Source organism: Bos javanicus, chromosome 5 (genome assembly GCF_032452875.1).
Source record: "Bos javanicus breed banteng chromosome 5, ARS-OSU_banteng_1.0, whole genome shotgun sequence".
NCBI lineage: Eukaryota > Metazoa > Chordata > Mammalia > Artiodactyla > Bovidae > Bos > Bos javanicus.
In genome coordinates this window covers 27013109-27033271 of record NC_083872.1, presented here as the reverse complement: position 1 = coordinate 27033271, position 20163 = coordinate 27013109, and the positions used below count along the sequence as shown (strand labels likewise).

At 51.5% G+C, this 20163-nt stretch overlaps 3 protein-coding genes across 10 annotated transcripts in view; 1 reads left to right on the top strand and 2 right to left on the bottom strand.

The window, feature by feature from the left end:
• The first annotated feature begins 1116 nt into the window (after positions 1-1116).
• TARBP2 (TARBP2 subunit of RISC loading complex) lies at positions 1117-6487 on the top strand. 4 transcript variants are annotated; one of them, XM_061415918.1, is made up of 9 exons: positions 1117-1327; positions 1880-2044; positions 2838-2940; positions 3536-3631; positions 4207-4279; positions 4512-4629; positions 4925-5052; positions 5694-5895; positions 6056-6487. In XM_061415918.1, exons 2-9 carry the CDS (start codon positions 1885-1887, stop codon positions 6211-6213), a joined length of 1038 nt encoding a protein of 345 aa, XP_061271902.1. In that variant the 5' UTR covers positions 1117-1327; positions 1880-1884; the 3' UTR covers positions 6214-6487. The 4 variants fall into 4 exon arrangements, with proteins under 4 accessions (XP_061271902.1, XP_061271898.1, XP_061271899.1 ...); XM_061415914.1 differs by having other exon boundaries at positions 1118-1327; positions 1875-2044; XM_061415915.1 differs by lacking the exon at positions 1117-1327 and adding an exon at positions 1409-1574.
• On the bottom strand, positions 6482-10501 carry NPFF (neuropeptide FF-amide peptide precursor). Its single transcript, XM_061415920.1, has 3 exons — positions 7532-10501; positions 7050-7171; positions 6482-6937 (listed from the first exon to the last, which is right to left on the bottom strand). The coding sequence occupies exons 1-3, from the start codon at positions 7757-7759 to the stop codon at positions 6820-6822; spliced, it is 468 nt and encodes a 155-aa protein (XP_061271904.1). The 5' UTR covers positions 7760-10501; the 3' UTR covers positions 6482-6819.
• Positions 10502-10594: 93 nt separating this feature from the next.
• LOC133247293 (cyclic AMP-dependent transcription factor ATF-7) overlaps positions 10595-20163 on the bottom strand; it is a 95382-nt gene continuing 85813 nt past the window's right edge. For all 5 annotated transcript variants that reach the window (XM_061415871.1, XM_061415875.1, XM_061415872.1 and 2 more), the window contains one exon: positions 10595-16090. In XM_061415871.1, the coding sequence (XP_061271855.1) occupies positions 15873-16090 (218 nt within the window). In that variant the 3' untranslated portion in view covers positions 10595-15872. The remainder of the gene's footprint in view (positions 16091-20163) is intronic.

Here is a 20163-nt window from a genome sequence, read left to right as displayed (position 1 = left end):
TTCGTGATTTCTTTCCCTCCAAGGTCACAAAAATTTCCCTACATCTTTCACGCTAGTGGCTGAGACTTTGGCGAGGAGGAAATGGAACTCTGGGACCCAAAAATACGGGTTCTGTTCCGCACAGATTAGTCGATTAATCTTAAGAGGCCAGAATTCTCTCTTGCCCTCTCTTTAGCTGAGACCCGGGACACATGGCAGAGGGAATAAGACCACTATGTGCCTTAGTCCTTCTAATCTTGTCCCTTATAGCTCGATTCTCAGGCCCCGGAGGGTATCTCGTGGTGTAAGGGGAAAAGGTGTAGGTCCATTCTAAAAAGGCTTTAGAAAATAAGCGGAAATCGACAGCCTGCAGAATTAATGAGAAGGGTGGTGAAGGACAACACAGGAAAAAGAAGCAGGTTCTATAAGACGAAGGCCCGAGCGCCAGAGGATTAGGCCAAAGGCTGAGGTGGAACTGAGACTGAGGTGCACCAGGATTTACAACAGCCCCAGCTCAGAGGGGCAGGGAATAGTCGCCTCCCGCGTCCAGGCAGGGCCCACCCTCCTAGACTGCAAAGTGTCAGCAACCGACAGCGGCCTCTCACCTGGGCCAATCACAACCTTTTCTCAAGAAAGAGGCGGAGTCAAGAGGGTTGACTCTTCCCTTGTCCCCGCCCCTTTAGATGAGGTAACCAATCGCAATCCACCTGGAGCGAGCACGCAAAATCGGGACTAGCCAATTATGCCGCGAAACTTTTCGCGCATGCTGCCTCCCAGCTGCGACAGTGATGGCGCGCGAGCTCCTGGGTTCTGTAGTTTTCTCGGTACCCGAAGCATCCCTCCCCACCTTCCTAGGCTTGAGTTCGCCCTTACTGCCCCGCCCCCAGCCGCTTCCACTTTGCTGGTACGCATGCCCCGAGTTCCAGCCCGGGGTGAGGAGACGCGGAAGGAAGGAGGCGGGACGTTGTTAAAAATAAAAAAAACAAAAAACCACCCTCAACTCGGGAAGCGACAGTGGAAGGGTCCACTCCTCCCAGAAGGCGGTGCTGCCTGCCTGAACGAACCACGCGGAGGGTTGTGGGGCGGATAGCTCCCCTCCTGATGGAGGCTCATAGCTCCCCTCCTGATGGAGGCTCATAGAGTCCGGTGGGCGGGGGACTCCATATCCCAGCATGCCCCGCGGTGGGCCCGACCGGCCGCGACTTGGGGCTTGGCCCCGGCCCTAGCTCGTCGGCGGTGTATTGGGGCGCGTGGAGGCTGCAGTCACGGTGGCGCCTGCGGGGACGGAGGAGGGAATGAGTGAAGAGGAGCAAGGCTCCGGCACTACCACGGGCTGCGGGCTGCCCAGGTGAGCCGCCTGGTACCGATCCCTGCAGGGCGCAGAGCTTGGCGCGGTGCGGAGAGAGTAGCGGCGCGGCCCCAGCATGCATCTGGCCTGAGGGTTGTTCCCGGCAAGCACTGGGGTAGTGGGCCGTGGTTCCCGGCATGCACCCCGGCAGTGGCCACTGCCTCCAGCTTTAGCTAGTTGGGGTTGGCCCGGTTCCCAGACTGCACTGGGGCACTGGGCTTTATGCCCCCGACATTCAGTGCATTTGGTGGGTACTGGGTTCCTGGCCTGCACTGTGTCAGGGGACATGCACTTCCAACCTGCACTGGGGTACAGGATCCCCCGCCCTAACTGAGACAGGAACAGTGCTTTCCCTGCTTGCCCCGGGGCAGTGGACCCTGCTTTCCCAGCCTGCACCTCTACTCCACTTTGACCCCAGCCAGTGGCTGCCTGAGGTTTCCTGGACCCAGTGTCCCCCATAGTGTGCGTGGGTCTGATAATGGCAGTGCTTGGCCAGGTGGGTGCAGAGAGGGGAGATGTGATGAAGGGTCTGTGCCCCTACCCCCAGTATAGAGCAAATGCTGGCAGCCAACCCGGGCAAGACCCCGATCAGCCTTCTGCAGGAGTATGGGACCAGAATAGGGAAGACGCCCGTGTACGACCTTCTCAAAGCCGAGGGCCAAGCCCACCAGCCTAATTTCACCTTCCGGGTCACCGTTGGCGACACCAGCTGCACTGGTGAGGAAGGCTTGGGCAGCCTGGCTGGGGTGTGCATTCACAGGGCCCCATTGGCTTTATTGCTTGGAGTCTCTTCACGGTCCTCTTCTCCAAGACCAGTGAGGGAAGGAGAAATTTTTGGGGAAAAATCACTGACTGGATTGGGAGAACAGGTCTGTGAGGAGGTACCTAGGACTTAGGAGAGTTAGAAGAGCAAGCAGAACTGGCACAGTGATCGGGCAGATCGTTGTCATCCTAGAGGAAAAAGGAGATAAATCGAAATCTCAGTGCAGCATTTGGGGGAATGAGTGCCTGCTGTGCTGGACTCTGTTCCAGGTGCTTAATCAAATTCCACTTAATCTTAAACCTTGGTCGAATCCAGTGATGTAGATGGTAGTATTTTCATGTTGAATGCGAGGAAACCAAGAGAGAGATTCAATGGCTGGGGCGAGACCACATTCCTAGTAAATGGCAGACCCAGGCTTTGACTCTGGAGCCTACACTTTTACTATTTTTCCAGCAATCTCTATTGAAAGAAAGTGCTCCCCAGAGGAAAGTAGGACAGAGCAAAAACTTCCAGGTGGCTAACCTCAAGGACAATTCTACCTGGCATGACTTGATTTGGGGAACTTGTGGAAAGATAAGGGCCCTTCCTTCTAGCAGTTAGAGTAACACTTTCAGCGTTGGGCAAGGGGAGGTTGGTGAGATGGGGCTTGGTTGATTCCCTCTGGTTGTGAGGAGAAAGGCTGTGGGATGCTGGTTTCTTTTCCATCCTTCTAGTGACCTCCAGTATTGCCCACACCCCCTCTCTTAGGTCAGGGCCCCAGCAAGAAAGCAGCCAAGCACAAGGCAGCTGAGGTGGCCCTCAAACACCTCAAAGGGGGGAGCATGCTGGAGCCAGCCCTGGAGGACAGCAGGTGAGGGAGGAACGGCCGAGGATCCTAGAGGCTCTGTCAGGAACCCAGGCCCCTGCGTCAGCCCCTCTGCCCCATAGGCTTCACTTGGTGACACTGAACTGCCTTGACGTGGCTGCTTCCTGAGAGCTTCCCCTGAAACCTGAGCAGGATGTTTCCAGGGCTCCTGCTGCTGTGAGGGATGCTGGGAGGCAGTGACCAGCCGCAGTGTGGGGTTGTGGCTGTGGTTTGGGTCCCAGGTTGGGCCTGGGGAGGGAGAGGGGTGGAGGCTGAGGCTGGAGGGGGTTGCTCCCCAACATACTTCTCCTCTCCAGCAAGATGTTGTTCCCTCTTCTGCACTCAGGTTGGCGTTGGTTGCTCCCACGGTTCTTGGGTAGGAAGAAACACCCCTCCCACTTTTCTTAGTATTTTTGATCAAGTGTTTGACACCAGAAGATCTCAGGTGGAACTGGTGGTTGAGCTTCCCTGAGGTTTTGGCTTCGGTAGAAAGAGATTTTCTTAGGGGAGGGCAGCTCAGGAGGACCTGGGTCCCCCACCTTTTATTCCCCACCACCACCCCATGTGGGTGTGAATCAAAGGCCCCCTTCCCCTCGGGAAGTTCTTTTTCTCCCCTAGATTCTTCACTGCCTGAGGACGTGCCAGTTTTTACAGCTGCGGCGGCTGCTACTCCCGTTCCATCTGCTGTCCCAACCAGGTATCTTGTCTCTCCTGACTGCCTGAGGAGGGTGGAAAGGGGTCCTAGCTCCCGGCCTCACAGCCCTTAGACCCAGGCTGGTCAGGCATGAGGAAGTCTGAGAGTGAACAGAGGATGGAATAGTTGGGGACCAGAGTTTGAAGAATTTGCACCAGCTGGTAAGCTCTTGAGACAGGAGGTAATTTATAATTTGGCAGTACCACGTGGATAGTATTTGACCACGCTAAAGGTCTTCTTGGTCCCATTTTCTTCTGAATTGGCCGCATGATGGTCCTCTGTTTGAGTCCCATCAGGTGCTTCTGGGGACTGGATATACCCTCCTCTCCACTGTCCTGTCTAGGTGGTGATCAAGTGTTCCAGAAAACTGAAATGAGCCTGGGACCTGGAGGAGACCTCGTCGGGGGGAGGGGGGGGAGGGGGCGGGAGGCGGGCTTGATGTTTGGAGAGACAGCTGCCTGCCTGGTGGGGAGCAGGGAGCTGGCAGTGGGGAAAACAAGAGCAGGGCGGAGGACTCCTGGGCAGCCGCAGGAGGAGCCAGCCCCCTCAGCTTTGGCCCTGGGCCCTTTTTCCTTCAGGAGCTCCCCCATGGAGGTGCAGCCCCCAGTCTCTCCTCAACAGTCTGAGTGCAACCCGGTCGGTGCTCTACAGGTGTGCCGCGTCCTCGTTTCCCATGCCTGCCTGCCTGCCTGCCTGCCTTTGCTTTTACCCGGGGCTGTGGGGGAAGCTGATCGGGGGCGGGTACCCTGTTCTGAGGGCTTTTCCCACCCACCTCCCTTTACTCCTGCTCTAACCTGGAACCTGAGACTCCCAGGATGGGAGCGGGGAGGATGTGAGGACTCCTCTCTCACACTCTTGCGCGCCCTTGTTTCTCCCTTCCAAGGAGCTGGTGGTGCAGAAAGGCTGGCGGTTGCCTGAGTACACGGTGACCCAGGAGTCTGGGCCAGCCCACCGCAAAGAGTTTACTATGACCTGCCGAGTGGAGCGTTTCATTGAGATTGGTAACTGGGCGGAGGGGAGTGCTTGTAGTGACTACCCCGCAGCACTCCAGCCCTGGCCAGGGGCAGCTCCCAGCTTCTCTCTACGCTCCTGGCTGAGACCCCAGCTTGGCTGCTGCTTCCTTGCACCCTTTCTTGCCCTCCTCTTCTGGCCAGCCAGGTTCCTGGGTGCCTGGCAGGTCCTGAGCTCCCCTTTTCAATTGACAGCCACTGAGGGGACCCTCAGCCCAAGTTTAAGCTGGGTGGAAGCAACGGGTCTATTGGGAGCCATAATTCAGCAGCCCTCTCCCCTGTGCAGGCAGTGGCACGTCCAAAAAGCTGGCAAAGCGTAACGCAGCGGCCAAAATGCTGCTTCGAGTGCACACAGTGCCTCTGGATGCCCGGGACGGGAACGAGGCAGAGCCCGAAGACGATCACTTTTCCATTGTGAGTGGCTTGTGGGCCATGCCCCATGCTCCATCCTCCATGCCAGGGCAGGGCACTGAGGACTCAGGTCTGTGACTTGGAAGTGAGCCTCCTGGGCCCCAGGCCTCCTCCTGCCCATTTTCCTTCTGGACACAGGGACCCCTGGGCCCCCTTTCAGCCTCAGCTGTAGGCCTGCGTGGTGAGTGCTTTGGGGGAGGGAGCTGGCCCAGGGCAAGGGACCTGTAGGCTTCTGTTATTGGAATAAGAAAGGCTGCCTGACCATCTGGTCCACAGTCTAGTAGTTAGAAGGGGCCACACAGGGATTGGGCTTCCCGGTGGCTCAGTGGTAAAGAATCTGCCTGCCAATCAGGAGACATGGGTTCGATCCCTGGATCAGGAAGATCCCCTGGAGGAGGAAATGGCAACCCACTCCAGTATTTTTGCCTGAAAAATTCCATGGACAGAGGAGCCTAGTGGGCTACAGTCTGGGGGGTTGCAGAAGAGTCAGACAAGAGACCAGACAATCCAGGGATTGACTGGCAGGTGGGAGGCAAACAGGAGGAAGCATTCTTTGGGCTTTTCTCTCCTTGGGCATAGAATGTCTCTTCAGGGCCTGGTTTCAGAGCCCCTGGCTGCATCCTTCCCCCTCCCTGTCTTGTCAGGGTGTGGGCTCCCGCCTAGATGGACTTCGGAACCGAGGCCCAGGCTGCACCTGGGATTCTCTGCGGAATTCGGTGGGAGAGAAGATCCTGTCCCTCCGAAGCTGCTCCCTGGGCTCCTTGGGCGCTCTGGGCCCTGCTTGCTGCAGTGTCCTCAGTGAGCTCTCTGAGGAGCAGGCCTTTCATGTCAGCTACCTGGATATTGGTATGGCTAGTCGGGGATCGGGGGCCGGGGGCCGGTGGGGACTAGACCAGAGCAAGTATGGATGGGAATGAGGGCTCGGGAGGGCATGACAGTGACATGGACCCGCCCCGGTGCTGCCCTCCTGCCCAACACTGCCTCCCTCTTCTCTCTCGGTCTCCAGAGGAGTTGAGCCTGAGTGGGCTCTGCCAGTGCCTGGTGGAGCTGTCCACACAGCCGGCCACCGTGTGTCATGGCTCTGCAGCCACCAGGGAGGCAGCCCGTGGCGAGGCTGCGCGCCGTGCCCTGCAGTACCTCAAGATCATGGCGGGCAGCAAGTGAAGCCACGACAGGACTCATGAAATACATCCTCTGCTCCCTGCTCTTCCTGCGCCCGGCCTGTGCGCCTGCCCAGCTCTGGTACCGCCTGGAGGTGCCACCTCTACCTCTGACACAGACTGCAGGCTGAGGAGGGCACAGGGTCAGGAACCAGGGACCACAGGGCCTCAGCTGGCCCAGGTTCTGCCATCATGTAACTGGTGATGACCAAGGGGAATGAAACTGGGGGCTCTCCCATTAGAGCCCCAAATAAATGTGCTGCTTTTTGGATTCTTCAGTCCTGGTCTGTTTCCCTGAGTGGTCAGCAGCAGAGGGGGTTAGCGCCAGCTCACGTGCCTGGTGCGCCTCCCCACTCTGCTCCCCACGCGTCCCCATGTTTGCCTTTCTGGTGGGTGCGCTGACATCTGGGCACACCATCGCCTGTGTTCCTGGAGAGTTGGGTTTAGTGGAGGTGGGGGAGGCTGTGGTTCTTGTCTTGGGACTCCCTCCCATGTCTCATGCGGATGCAGACACGCGCACACGGATTCAGAAGCCAGACAGCTTTATTTGCAGGGGACACGTGGCAGTTTGGGGCGTGGGCCTTGCATGCAGACCTCAGAGGATGACATGTCACTTCTTCCCAAAGCGCTGAGGGGCAGCCAGGCTCCAAAAGGGGGAACTCAGCCCCTCTCCAGCTCGAGGACTCAGTCTTTTGTTGCTCCAGGAGCCCCGGGTGTTTCTGCCAAACCTTAGGAGAGATCCACCCTCAGCTATGGGTCCTCCCAGATCCCCCCTTTCCTCCTCTCCTCCCACTCTTCTCCCTTCAGCCCTGGCCTTGCCTCTGACCCTCCTAGACTCACCTCTGGGGCTGAAACAGGAAGGCTGGACTCCGGCCGGGTCTCTGCATGGCCTGGAGCAGGGAGCGCAGGAGCGACCTAGGGGTCTGAGCATCCTGTGCTGGGTGGGCGCCGCTGTCTTCCTCCTGTGGTATAGAGCCATCCAGGAAGGAAGATGGGTAAGGGCCTTGGGCATTTAGATCACAAGGGGAAGGGAGTGACCTCCAGGACAAGTTGTAGGAGGCTAAGGAGTCATTTCCTCAGATGTGAGGACCCAGTGACCCTGGGAGCCAGAGTATTTGAACCTGGAATGTAAGTCTCAAGCTTTTGTTTTTAGTCAGTCGTGTCCGACTCTTTGTGACCCCCGTGGACTGTAGCCTGCCAGGCTCCTCTGTCCATGGGATTCTCCAGGCAAGAATACTGGAGTGGGTTGCCATTTCCTTCTCTAGAAGTCTCAAACCGAGGTCCAGGAAAATGGTGAGATGAGGACGGGCATGCTCACTTACCATGAAGATCTGGTCTCCTCCATCCCGGCCCCCTGGTCCTTCAGCGTGGCTCCAGTCTGTTGCTAACAGCAGCACCAGCAGCAGCGCTGCTGCCTGCCTGGCGTCCATGCTGCCATCTGCCTTGCTGTGGCCACACCCGCCTCTTATACCTGCTGTCCCCCTGTTCCTCACCTCCCACAGCCGCCTGAGGGGCAATCTAGAGAAGGCAATGGAAATGCACAGCTCCATTAAGAGCCGCCTGGGACCCCCCTCCCCGGCCCCTGTGGGACTTCCTGCTCTCAGCCTCCGGCCCCAGCCCCTAAGCTTAGAGTTACAGACTTTATTAGATGCATAAATCCTGTCTCCAGAGCTCAAGAAGCATCATTAATTGCAGATGCTTTGTCAGAGCCCTGGGGGGCCTTCAAGAACTCCCAATCCCTCAACAGGTTGGAGAGCTCCCATGGATCACCTCCTCTCCTTGCTAGCTTGTAAAATAAAACACACAGAAAGCCCTGTCAGGCTAGGCATCATGTTCTGGAAAGGAAGGAGGAAAGAGCCAGGGTGATCCCGTCCGGGGACTTGGGAGGCTGCAGGCAGGGCCTCCTGGCCCATTTACACCCACGTGGACCTGCCTCTTGGAGGGTTAAAAATGGAGTCACTACTCTGAGATGTGCCTGTGGAGAGAAAAGTGAGGTACAGGAGACAAAAGCAGTCTCAGAGCCCCCCAGAAAGTGGAGATTGCATCAGATGTTTGGAGACAGACCCCATCTTCACCAGCACTGCTCTGGACCAGCCCCACTTCAGAGTACGGAGCAGCGCTCTGCAGCCGAAGCACTGCTGCCACCCTGCGGCCACGGCTGTGCACGGTCGGCTTGGCCATTTTCTCTCTGGAGTAGAGTTCAATGAAGGCGAGGTCCCAAGGCCCTGACGTCAGAGTCCCAGAAAGGCAGGGGCAGGATCCTGGGGTTAGATTGTTGTTTTTGTCTACCTCCCTCTAGTCGGTCCAGCCTCTTCCTGGCTCTGCCTCTGACTGATTGGGGCAGGTACCTAGAATCCCCCTTAGGAAAAATCAGTCACCGCCTCTCAGGAAGTATTCCCTTCTGATCCTAGTCCTTCCTCAGAACTCCCGCCAGTGTGGTTCTTTAGCTGATGCCAGAGAGGTCTCATGATATAAAGTGCCTATGAATCAGCTTTGGGCGAGATGCTTAGCTCTCTGTAAGTGAAGTTTCTTCACTTAAAACATGGCAGCATTAAAAGGAAGCACTTTCAAAGGGGAACATTATTTGAGACGCTTTTGGTAACCCTGGCATAGAGGAGGGGTCCTTAAAACACTAGCTGTGATTGTCTTTGCACATCCGGGTCCCAGGGAATTTACCATTTCCTGAGCAGTCCAGACAGAATCATCCTTGCAAGGAGTTGGCTTTCATCTTGTGGCCTCCACCAGGGGTTCTGGTTTGCCCCACTCTGAGCGGACCTGTCATCTCACATTACAAGCCTTTCCCGTGTTCGAAGACAGATTGTGATTCTTCCACTCTGTAGAGTTGGGAAGCATTCACTTTCTTTAAAGTGAGGCATCTAGAAACCAACTCACACTTTGGAAAGGTAGATGAGAGCAGGTTTTGATCTGGGTGGCCTAGATACTCGTTTCTATCCGTGCAACCTCAGTTAGGGTGCGCCTTTCTGCGAGGTTTGTCTCCTGGATGGTGCGAAGCACAGAACCTGACCTTCATCGTCATCATGTCTTAGAGTTTCACCACTTCTCAAAAGGAAGTGTCATGTCCACGGGTAGATGGTTTTCCATGGGAAATGGATCGTGCACCATACTGAGGTCCTTGTCCGTTCTTATCCGACTAAGTTCAGAGGAGCAGGGTCTGAGGTGGGTGGCACGCTGCAGAGCAGCTCCCGGGTCGAAAGGTTTTAATGCAGCTGTTAACACTTCACTATGTGCCTTGGTCAAGAGTCTCAACCTATACCTCATCATCCGTGACAGGAGGCAACTACTCGTTATCCAGAGCGCTTGTGAACGGTAATTTAATGAATGCCAAGCATCTAGCACTCCACCAAGCACGGAGCGGGCTCACCGAACACGTTTATCCTGTTATTTCTCTGATCACTTACAGATGGATCTGAGCTGAGGCTGATTCAGAAAGGAGCTGTTCTAGCTGCTTCCTGTGTCCCGGATGGAGGTGATGGGCCTCTCCTTCGGCGAGAAGTTAGAATGGGTTAGTTCTTCTACCTTGGCAAACTGTCCTGCTCTCAGTTTCATCTCAGCCTCCAAAGCTTCTGTCTCGGCTTTGGTATTTGGCCTTCAGCAACTCCCTTTGCCATTCGCTGGATTCTCGTGCTCTCGACCACAGTGAGGACCACCCTGCCTTCCTGCTCTCCCGCAGACTGGAGCTCTCTGTTTGTGTAAGTTGCACCAAACATCAGCCATGAACTGCATGTAAATCACCTCTCCTCCTGGACACTCCCCTGGGGGCAGCTGGCTATCTCCTAGTCGGCTTCTTCAGCCTGCTCACCCTCCTCATTTGTGGTATCAAGAAATAGAGATACAAGACATTGGTAGTGCCTGCCCACACCGCCTCACAGTTCCTGAGCACTACCTGTTTTTCTTGTGAACTACCTTATCTGCTTCTAAAGAAACTCCACCTCTCATTTCTAGATTCTCTTCTTCCCACACCCATAGACTCACAGAATGCTTCTCTAAGTCTTCGTGTACTCCTAGCTTCTTGAGGGTAGGGCTTATTATTCTCTAATTGTGGGGAAGTGGGGACAAAATGCTGAAAGGCTAAGAGGCCACTTCACCTGCCTTCCAACATCGTCTGATCTCCGAGTTCTTTCTAGGCGGGCTCCCATGATGCCGAGGACCCTTGTCCCCAGGGCAGAGCTGAGCCTTCTGGTGTGTTATGTAATTCCTACAAACCACCCACCTCCTCTAGGCTGTGTCTTCCCCTGCATAAAAAGAAGGGATAAGAATGCCAGTTCTTTCTGTCCTAAGAATTGGGAGAGTGAAGATCCCAGGCATGAGAGCCCAATGAGTTCCCAGAAAGAATGGGACTTGTAGATTGAAGCATCAGACAGGACAGTGGTTCTCTTCATAGTTTAATGTTATATTTGCAGCATAAATAAGGCACAATATACGTCAGGGCAAGGCTGGGAGAGGGAGAAGGCATGGCTGGGGTGACTGCTATGTGGCGAGGGGAGAGGAGGAGGGACGGGAAGGGAGAATAGAGCGAAGCCTCCGCCTCAGCCCCGTCCCAAGGAGACTGTGAGAACCTGCTCACAGGGATCATGCTGAAGTGGGTGGGGGGAGAAAGGAAGACAGTTTTGTAACAAAACAGCCTGTAGCACTGCATCCTCCTGCCTGTCAAAGTCCACCACTGGGGCCCGGGGAAACCCAGACCCAGAGTCAAGTTCCTTAATGACATGGAGAGGTGTTGCTACATGTCAAAGATATACAGATGAACAGAGATAGAACCATAGATACACACAGCTTTCTTTTCAACAGATACTATGTCAGGAGACTATGGCTTCCACTGCTGGGGCTGGAGGCTCATCTCCCTGCCTGAAAGGTGTGTTAGGGGGTGGGGTGGGTGGGAGAACAGGACAGCTGGTCCTTCCTGTAACAAAGAACATGGAGTAATCCGTTTGCGAGGGGGTATGGGCCAACTCCTGTCCGGATCCACGCAGGACAGGTTTTGGGGGTAAGTAGAGGAAGACAAATCTAGGTTTTGAGATGAGTGATGTTGTTATTGTTTTAATGGCAGTGGAGGGAGGGACTGGACAAAATGGAAAAATGTTAGTGCTACGGCAGAGGATGGGACACCCGACAAGGATTTCCCAGCTCGCCCCTAAGGCAATGGTTCTCAAACCTCAGTGTGTCTGAGAATGGCTCTGAGTGCTTATCAGAGCCCATCCCCAGAATTTCTGATTCAGTATGTCTGGAATGGGGCCCGAGCGTGCATGTCTAACAAGTTCTCAGACGATGGTCCTGCTGGTCCCGGACCACATTCTGAGAACCACTGCCCTAAGGGAGTCAGTGAAACTAGTGCTCATAGCCACTTCTTACAGCTAAAACGGCACTCACCAGAGGTTAATGCTGATGAGACAGCTCTAGGCTACCAGCCCCCATTAAAAAGAGAAACTCTGTGATACAAACCTGCATCTGCCAAGGACGGAAGCTGCCCTAAGCTGCCCTACACTCTCCAGCCCCTTCTCATTCTGGGGAAGAACTTTACCCCAAACAGAAACGAATGAACGGCTCTGGAGGGTGGGAATGCTGGCCAGCAACCATCTCTGCTCATTCCTGCCGGGTCACCGCCCTGGAGTGTGGCATTTAGGCCTGTGTGCGCCTGCATGCGTGCATGCAGAAACAGAGAAATCAGTTCTCTACGATCAAGGGAATGATTAGGGTTGTGGGAGGCTGAAGTAGGACTGCGGGGCAGGATCCTTTAATTTGCCTTAGGATCCTCACCTGTCCTGCTCTTCCCTCCACCCCTGTCAAAAAAAAGTCTAAAGAAAGCAGAAAGAGCGTATCAACAAAGGCATATGTGATATACAGCTAGAAGGACTGGATTCTAAAGACTGGTTATGACATTAAAAAAAAAAAGAGTACATTTCCTTCCTGTGTATACAATGTATAATATTACTGAAAAATAATGATTTCGGGATGGGAAGGAAGTTAGGAAAGAAATGGGATCTTTGTGGGGAAGAGCTGTCTCAGGGCTAGCACCTTTCAAGGAGCCTCTCAGTGTGAGCGAACAGGGGAGGAATACTTTGGTGTCTGCTTGGTGGTTCAGGCTGCAGTTGGGGCGTTGTTATGGTTAAGCACCCTGTCTACCAGGATGGGTGGTGCTGGAGGGCAGTAAATCAGGAAAGGAACTGAACAACAGAACAGCCATAGGGAAGGCAGCAAAATGCAGTTCAGTTAGGCTATCTCCTCCTTACTGCCACCAAGAGTGTAGAGTCTAGGGCTCAGGGCCAAGGAGGAGAGCAGAGGCCAAAGGAAGCCAGATTTGGGACATACAACCAACAGGGAAAAATGAAGCAAAGGAGGTCCTACTCCTTCTAGTCCTTCCTAATAGAGTGGGAGGCTTTCTCAGACTTTTCAACTCTAAACAAGCTTTAAGACGACGTGGCTGAAAGTCTGTGAACCAGAAGACGTGGTTCTGGCCCCTCCTCTATGGCCTTGCATCTCTAGCAGCTGTGTCCTTGGGGTGAGTGGGAGGACTGAGTCCTGTGTTCACTTAGGAAAGTCCCAAGGCATCACTCTTCCTCTTTCAGAAACTGTCTTCCCTTAGAAGTGAAAGTGTTAGTGGCTCAGTTGTGTCCAACTGTTTACAACCCCACGGACTACAACCTGCCAGGCTCCTCTGTCCATGGAAGTTTCCAGGCAAGAATACTGGAATGGGTAGTCATTCCCTTCTCCAGGGGATCTTCTTGGCCCAGGGATGGAAATCGGGTCTCCTGCATTGCAAGCAGATTCTTTACCATCTGAGCCACCAGGGAAGCCCATTCCCAGCCGCTTTCAGAATGTGTCCTCCCTTAGGCCCATAGAAAGGCCATGGTCCTTCAGAAGGAGTAAGTGACACCCTCCATGATGTTTGTTCTGGTTCAGATGGGTCTGGAAGGCAAGGAGCGGGGTGAGCGGCCACACAGCTGGCTGCAGTCACAAGGTAAGTGTCATTCTCCTTGACTACAGGAGGGGCTTCAGCTCTAGCAATTGCTCTGCTTTCTCAGTGAGACCGAAAACCAACAAGAGGGCTGTACGGGTGGGGGCGGTCCTGTCGCGTCCCTTCCGCAGCTCACTGCTGCTCCACTAAGGTTCTGCCCATGCCTCTCAGGTCCCCAGGACTAACTTCCCACTGACGAGAATGAAATAAGGACTTACTTAGACATGGGGACTAAGAAATTAAGACCCGCTCCATAAATTAGACTTCCTACCCAGGGAAGACCAGCAGGGACTCCAACTTCCCTCAAGGTCAGGCAGTGAGGCAGCACACATGTGCAGTGCCAGCCTGATCCTTAACTTGAAGACACTTGACTAAAGGGGGAAGAAAATTAGCCAAGGGCCTTATGAAGGCTCCTTAGGAGCCATAAACGCAGTCAAGCTTTAGGGCAAGGCTACTAGCGGGAAATCAAGGTAACAAAAAAATGAAACACAGCTAAGGCAGGAGAAAATCCCAGAGAGCAACCATCTACAGGAAATGTCCTGAGCATAAGTATGGCTGTGAAGTTTTAAAGGCAAGCAGAGTCCCTGGAGGTGGTCACCTGTATCCTGACCATCTGTTGTGCCGTTTGCTAGTCTGAGTCACCACAGGGGCTGTTCCTGTTGGGTCCTAGGTGGGGGAGGATGAGAAAACCATGTTTCTCTCTCCTCTTTCTTCACCAGGTGTGGCTTCTTCAGCACCAGCTCTGAACACAGGAGGGGAAATTAAAAACAAATGCAGTAAACATGTCATCTGGCTGGCTCACCAGTTTATCAGTCTGAGGAGAAAGGGATCTTGCAGTTTAGACCATTTCCTCATTGCTCTCTGACAGCCAATTTTGGAAGATAAGAAAGGAAGCTGGCAGTTACTCTGTATGCATGTATAAGATGGAAGTAGGAAAGAGAGAGAGAGACAGAGAGAAAGGGACATTACTGGCATGGGCAGATGGCAGAAAGTGGCTCTGGGACAATTGGAAGGGATTCATACTGAAGGGCTATTAAAGCTGACCTATCTATCCACAGGCCTCTGGCTTTGGACTGCTTCCTATGGCCTTGGTAGAAATTGCATAGTTCAGAGCCAAAGGAAGACGAGAAGTCTTAATGGGGAAGAAAGAGGGGCAAGAAGGATAAAAATGTCCCCCCTGCAACCCAACTTTTCAAAGTAAGAATGGCTGAGAGCAATAGTCACTAATTTCCCAGCAGGTTGGACCTTTCAACAAACAGGGCTCTTTGGTGGACATCAGTATTCCACCTCCCCTTCCCGCGCCTCCTTCCAACCTATCTCATACTCAAGAAAACCCACTCCGGACCTTGGCTAGGATGCCTGAGTCCTGGGGCTTAGACTACAGAGAAGCATCACATCCAGGGGGCAGAGAGCAGAAAAGAGCGAAAGAAACACTACAGAACCAGGAGACCTAGAGGCCAGGCTTGGAGTCGCGCGCGAGAAAGAAGGTAGATCAGTGAGGCTCGTTTGTGCATATAAGACCCTTGCTCATAAAAGACGACAGGCATGTGAGGCTGAGAGATGGGGGTGAGGGGAGTGAGGGAGCACAAAAGTCCCCCACATGACAGCCTCCAGAGGGCTGCATCAGAACCAATTACAGAAGAGAGACAGAGGCAGGGATACAGGCAGGGGGATGAAGAGACAGAGACACAGGAGTGTAAAGATGACCAAAAGGAGTATGTACGCTTTGGCTGATATGCTGTTGTAAAACATAATCAATCCAGTAAACTGATGGAACAAGCTTTAAAACCACATTGTTCCTGTCTGTCCTGGAGGATAGAGCAGGGGTGGGGAGGGAATCAGCCAGTCAGATCCTGGGTGTTTTCTCTTTTCACTACTGAGCGGTATCTAATAAGGCCATAAGATGAAGGTGCTAAGGCTTAGTGGGAGGTGGAAAAGACTTCACCACCAGACTGGGAAAACTCAAGAGAAAAAATGAGGTACCCAAATAGCTCTGAAATAAATGAGAAAGTACTAGAACTTTTAAGATTTCATTTCTTTTTGTTTTTGGTGGCTGGTAGGGAGAAGGGCTAAAGTTTATGGAAGAGCTGGGAAATACTGCTAATTCATACATTAGAGGTAACCTTACATTCTCCGTAAGTCAATGTTTTAACTAGAATTTATGAAGGGGAAAATGGGACCAATAAGCAGCTCCTGGGAGATGAAGTCCTGAGTCCACGGGGTGGCTAGGGACGGGGCAGCAGTGATGTGCTGTCAACTCTAGCCTCCCTCTACCGAGCAGGAAGTGGCATGCTGCTAAGGATCAAGAAGGTATCATCCATGGCTGGGTGGGAAGAGAGGCAACTGAGAAACTGAATCCCAGAAGTGCAAGCGTTAGTGTTAAGAGACAGGTACACGTGCATGGGCAGGGTGATTGTTCAGACCATCCATAAAGGCCTCTGGCTGTGGGTACATCAGAAACTTCCCTCTTGGGGAATGATCTATGTGGCTCTGGGGCTGGGAGGCTCCTAGTACAGGTGTCAACGTACATGACTGTGTGAGAAAAGCCCCACATCTGACCATTACTCACAACACGCAATTCCCTCCCCCATATTGCCGTGTCCAAGGCAGACGGGAGAGCATAAGATGACGTCTCTCTTGACTCTCGGGTGGGCGAGCTCTGGCTGGGGACCCCTCCACCAGGGGAGGCATCATCTGCCCGCAGACTGAGACTGTGGGGTCATAATCACATGCGACTGTATGGGCATGCCCAGTTCTGTCCTTTGGCTGGCCATTTGAGTGAGCACTGAGGTGGCCACAGCTTCGGCTGCAGAGCGAACACTGAGGCCGTTGCTCGGGGCTGTTGCTGAGCTGTGTTGAATCACAGGGGCTGGTGAACCCGTTGGCTCTGAGCTTTCCTTGGGGCTTTCTGAAAGGAAGCAGGGCAAAATACAGAGCAAGTGGTTAGGAAACAGAATGTGGACATAGGCAGAACTACCTTTCCCTGAAATTCTAAAGGGCCCCAAAGGAAAACGAAGCCCATATTTTTAGTGGGAGAAACTTCCCAGAATCTTGGCTTCTAAGGCACAAATGGGCTAGGAAACCACTAGTTGTGAGAAGGGAAGTAAGCTAGGCCAAAATTCACCTATTCATCCCAATAAAGCAAATCCCCAACATGTTAATTACACTACCTGGCTTCTTGGTCTCTGCATAGTTCATTAACCCATTGGAACACTCTTCCTCTTATTCATGTCTTTAAAGGTGATTTAAAATAAATCTCTCTTTTTAAGCTATACTCTCATTAATGCTCACAACACTGCAATCATTCTATTACTTTTAATATTCCTTTAGCATGGAGTTGCACTAAGGATCAGTTCAGTTCAGTCGCTCAGTCGTGTCCGACTCTCTGCGACCCCATGAATCGCAGCACGCCAGGCCTCCCTGTCCATCACCAACTCCCAGAGTTCACTCAGACTCACGTCCATTGAGTTGGTGATGCCATCCAGCCATCTCATCCTCTGTCGTCCCCTTCTCCTCCTGCCCCCAATCCCTCCCAGCATCAGAGTCTTTTCCAATGAGTCAACTCTTCGCATGAGGTGGCCAAAGTACTGGAGTTTCAGTTTTAGCATCATTCCTTCCAAAGAAATCCCAGGGCTGATCTCCTTCAGAATGGACTGGTTGGATCTCCTTGCAGTCCAAGGGACTCTCAAGAGTCTTCTCCAACACCACAGTTAAAAAGCATCAATTCGTCGGCGCTCAGCCTTCTTCACAGTCCAACTCTCACATCCATACATGACCACAGGAAAAACCATAGCCTTGACTAGACGGACCTTTGTTAGCAAAGTAATGTCTCTGCTTTTGAATAGGCTATCTAGGTTGGTCATAACTTTCCTTTCAAGGAGTAAGAGTCTTTTAATTTCATGGCTGCAGTCACCATCTGCAGTGATTTTGGAGCCCCCAAAAATAAAGTCTGACACTGTTTCCACTGTTTCCCCATCTACTTCCCATGAAGTGATGGGACTGGATGCCATGATCTTTGTTTTCTGAATGTTGAGCTTTAAGCCAACTTTTTCACTCTCCTCTTCACTTTCATCAAGAGGCTTTTGAGTTCCTCTTCACTTTCTGCCATAAGGGTGGTGTCATCTGCATACCTGAGGTTATTGATATTTCTCCCGGCAATCTTGATTCCAGCTTGTGTTTCTTCCAGTCCAGTGTTTTCCAGCTTGTGTTTCTTCCAGTCCAGTGTTTCTACACTCAAATCATGTTATGAATGACCAGTCCTTGGCCAAGGTTGTTAACACAACCAACTACATGAGGTCTGTCAGACCCTCCTGATTGTCAACTAGCTAGGCATTAATGATTTAACACATTTACTCTGAGTTATACCACTCCATGTAAAGTGACAGTAACATTTTACTACTAAACAAGTGTCTGAGGTGCATACAAAGATATCCACATGCTGCTCAACGTTCAGGGAGTTTCATTAAACATTGGATAGCCTCTCTGGCTCAAGATATCCACATGCTGCTCAACATTCAGGGAGTTTCATTAAACATTGGATAGCCTCTCTGGCTCTTTAAACAGAGATGTGTAGAGTAAGGGCAAATTCCAAGTTGGTTGTATTTTTGATCTCCTGATAAATGCCTGTGTCTTCTTTCACAACTTAAATATTACCTCCTCTGTGAAGCCTTCTTTTTGTTATGCTCAGGAAATTTAACTATTTCATTGTCTGTGCTTTCAGAGCATACTTCATTTATTCACTGAAGATTTACCAGGTATTGGCTGTGTGCCAGGCACTGGGGTATACAAAGAATAAACAGGCTTCCTGTCCTCAGGAGTCCCCAGTCTAGGGGCTCTTCGGCACATTTGTGCTTACCTTACCTATGAGTCTCTCAAAGATAGGACAGCGTCTCGGCTGGTCTTGTGTCAGGCACTCACTGCAATGTCCACACCACCCAGTAGGAACTAAATATATCTTTGCTGTAACAAGTGATTTCAAAGACTAACTACCTGTCAGAGTTCTTACAAGGACTGAATAGAAACCCTACTGTATATAGACTTCATACTGATAAATGCTCAGTCCTTGTCTTCCTTAGCTCATCAAAAGGATTTGAAATAGCTAATCACTAAACTCCCTGAAATACTTTCTTATCTTGGCTTACAGAACACCACACCCAGCTAACTCAGCTGGTTTTTCTCCTACCTGTTTGGCTGCTCATTCTCAGTGTCTCTTATGGGTCCCTTCTCATCTCCCTGACCTCTAAATGTTGGAGTACCCAGGGCTCAGTCTCGGAACTTCTCTTTTTCTACCTATGCACTCTGTCTTGACAATAGCATCTCATCCAGTTTCATGGCTTTAAAAACTAACCATCTTCTGCTGACTGCCAAAGTGGTACCTTCAGCTTTTCCTTGGAATTGCAGACCCATACAACTGCCTGGTTGACAGCACCACCTGCAAGCCTAAGAGGCTTCCAAATCTGAGCTCCTAATACACCAGCGAGTCCACTTGTTCCTACACTTGCCCCATCTCAGTCAATGGCAACTCTGTTCCTGTAAGGTGCTCAGGCCAAACAATTTGATGCAATTTTTTTGGGGGGGTGCAATTTTTGATTCTTCTTTTTCCTCACATATACTGTCCCATCTAGCCATCATCAAACCTTGTTACTCTAACTTCAAAATCTATCCTGAATTATATCCCTTCTCACCACTTTCACTACCACCAACCGGTACAAGGCTCCATCCTCTTTTGCTCATAACCGTGACAGTCTCTTAAGCAGACTGCCTGCTTCTGCCCGTTCATTCCTCATTCTCTACAGAGTGACCCTGTTCAAACTAAGTCAGATCAGTCACGTTGCTATTGTGCTGAAAACCCTCTAGTGGGTCCCCAAAGCAGAGCGAAACCTGAAGTCCTCTCTATGACCGATGAGGTCCTCCAGAAAAATGCTCCCGTTGCTCCTCCTGCCTCATCTCCAAATACTCTCTAGTCCCCATTCTCTCCAGTCTGGCCACACTAGCCTCCCTGATGATTCTAGAATGTGTGAGACATGCTCCCACTTTGGGTCTTTGCATTTGTTGCTGCTCTTGCTTGCAGTACTTTTCTCCCATATTAATGTGTGGCTAGCTCTCTCAATTCCTTAAAAGTCAAAAAACACCTCATCTAAAATTTCAACCCTGCTAACATTTCATGTTCGTCTTCCCTGTTTTGTTTTTTTTCTTCTAAGCACTTACTCTTATCTGACATAATATGTATTGTACCTATTTATCTCGTTTATTGTCTGTCTCACCCACTAAAATATAATCCCCTTACGGGCAGGGACTTTAATCTATTTGGTTCCATATTACGCCCTCAGCATGTAAAACAGTGCCTAGGACAGGTTCAATCAATATCTGCTGGATGAATGAATGTACTCTGAAGTACACATTAAAATTAAAATTGTTTCTCATTCACTAAGTCGTGTCTGACTCTTTGTGACCCCATGAACTGCAGCACGCCAGGCTTCCTTGTCCTTCACGATCTCCCAGAGTTTGCTCAAACTCATGTTCATTGAGTTGGTGATGCCACCCAACCACCTCATCCTCTGTCACTCCCTTCTCCTCTTGCCCTCAATCTTTTCCAGCATCAGGGTCTTTTCCAATGAGTTTTTATTTAAATTAAATGTAAATAAAGATGTTTAAAATTGGTGATGTGGTCACTCTCTTTTTATGGGAACATATCTTTGAAATGATAAAGACAGTTAGTGGAAAAATAATTTAATATATCAAAATTTGATAGCCAACATTTCTATGAATTTAATTTGTAAAGGGAAATGATTAGTTTTTACTGTCCATAAACAAATTATTCACAGTAATTTTAATTTCAGGATTGTGCTTATCCTGAGCATGACTGTGACCAGCTCTTCCTAGCCCTATATTATGCGTTCACAGATTACAAGAAGAAACCAACATTATCCTGTCATTAGAAAGATAAAACATATCACCAAATCTCAATGCTTGACAAACCCC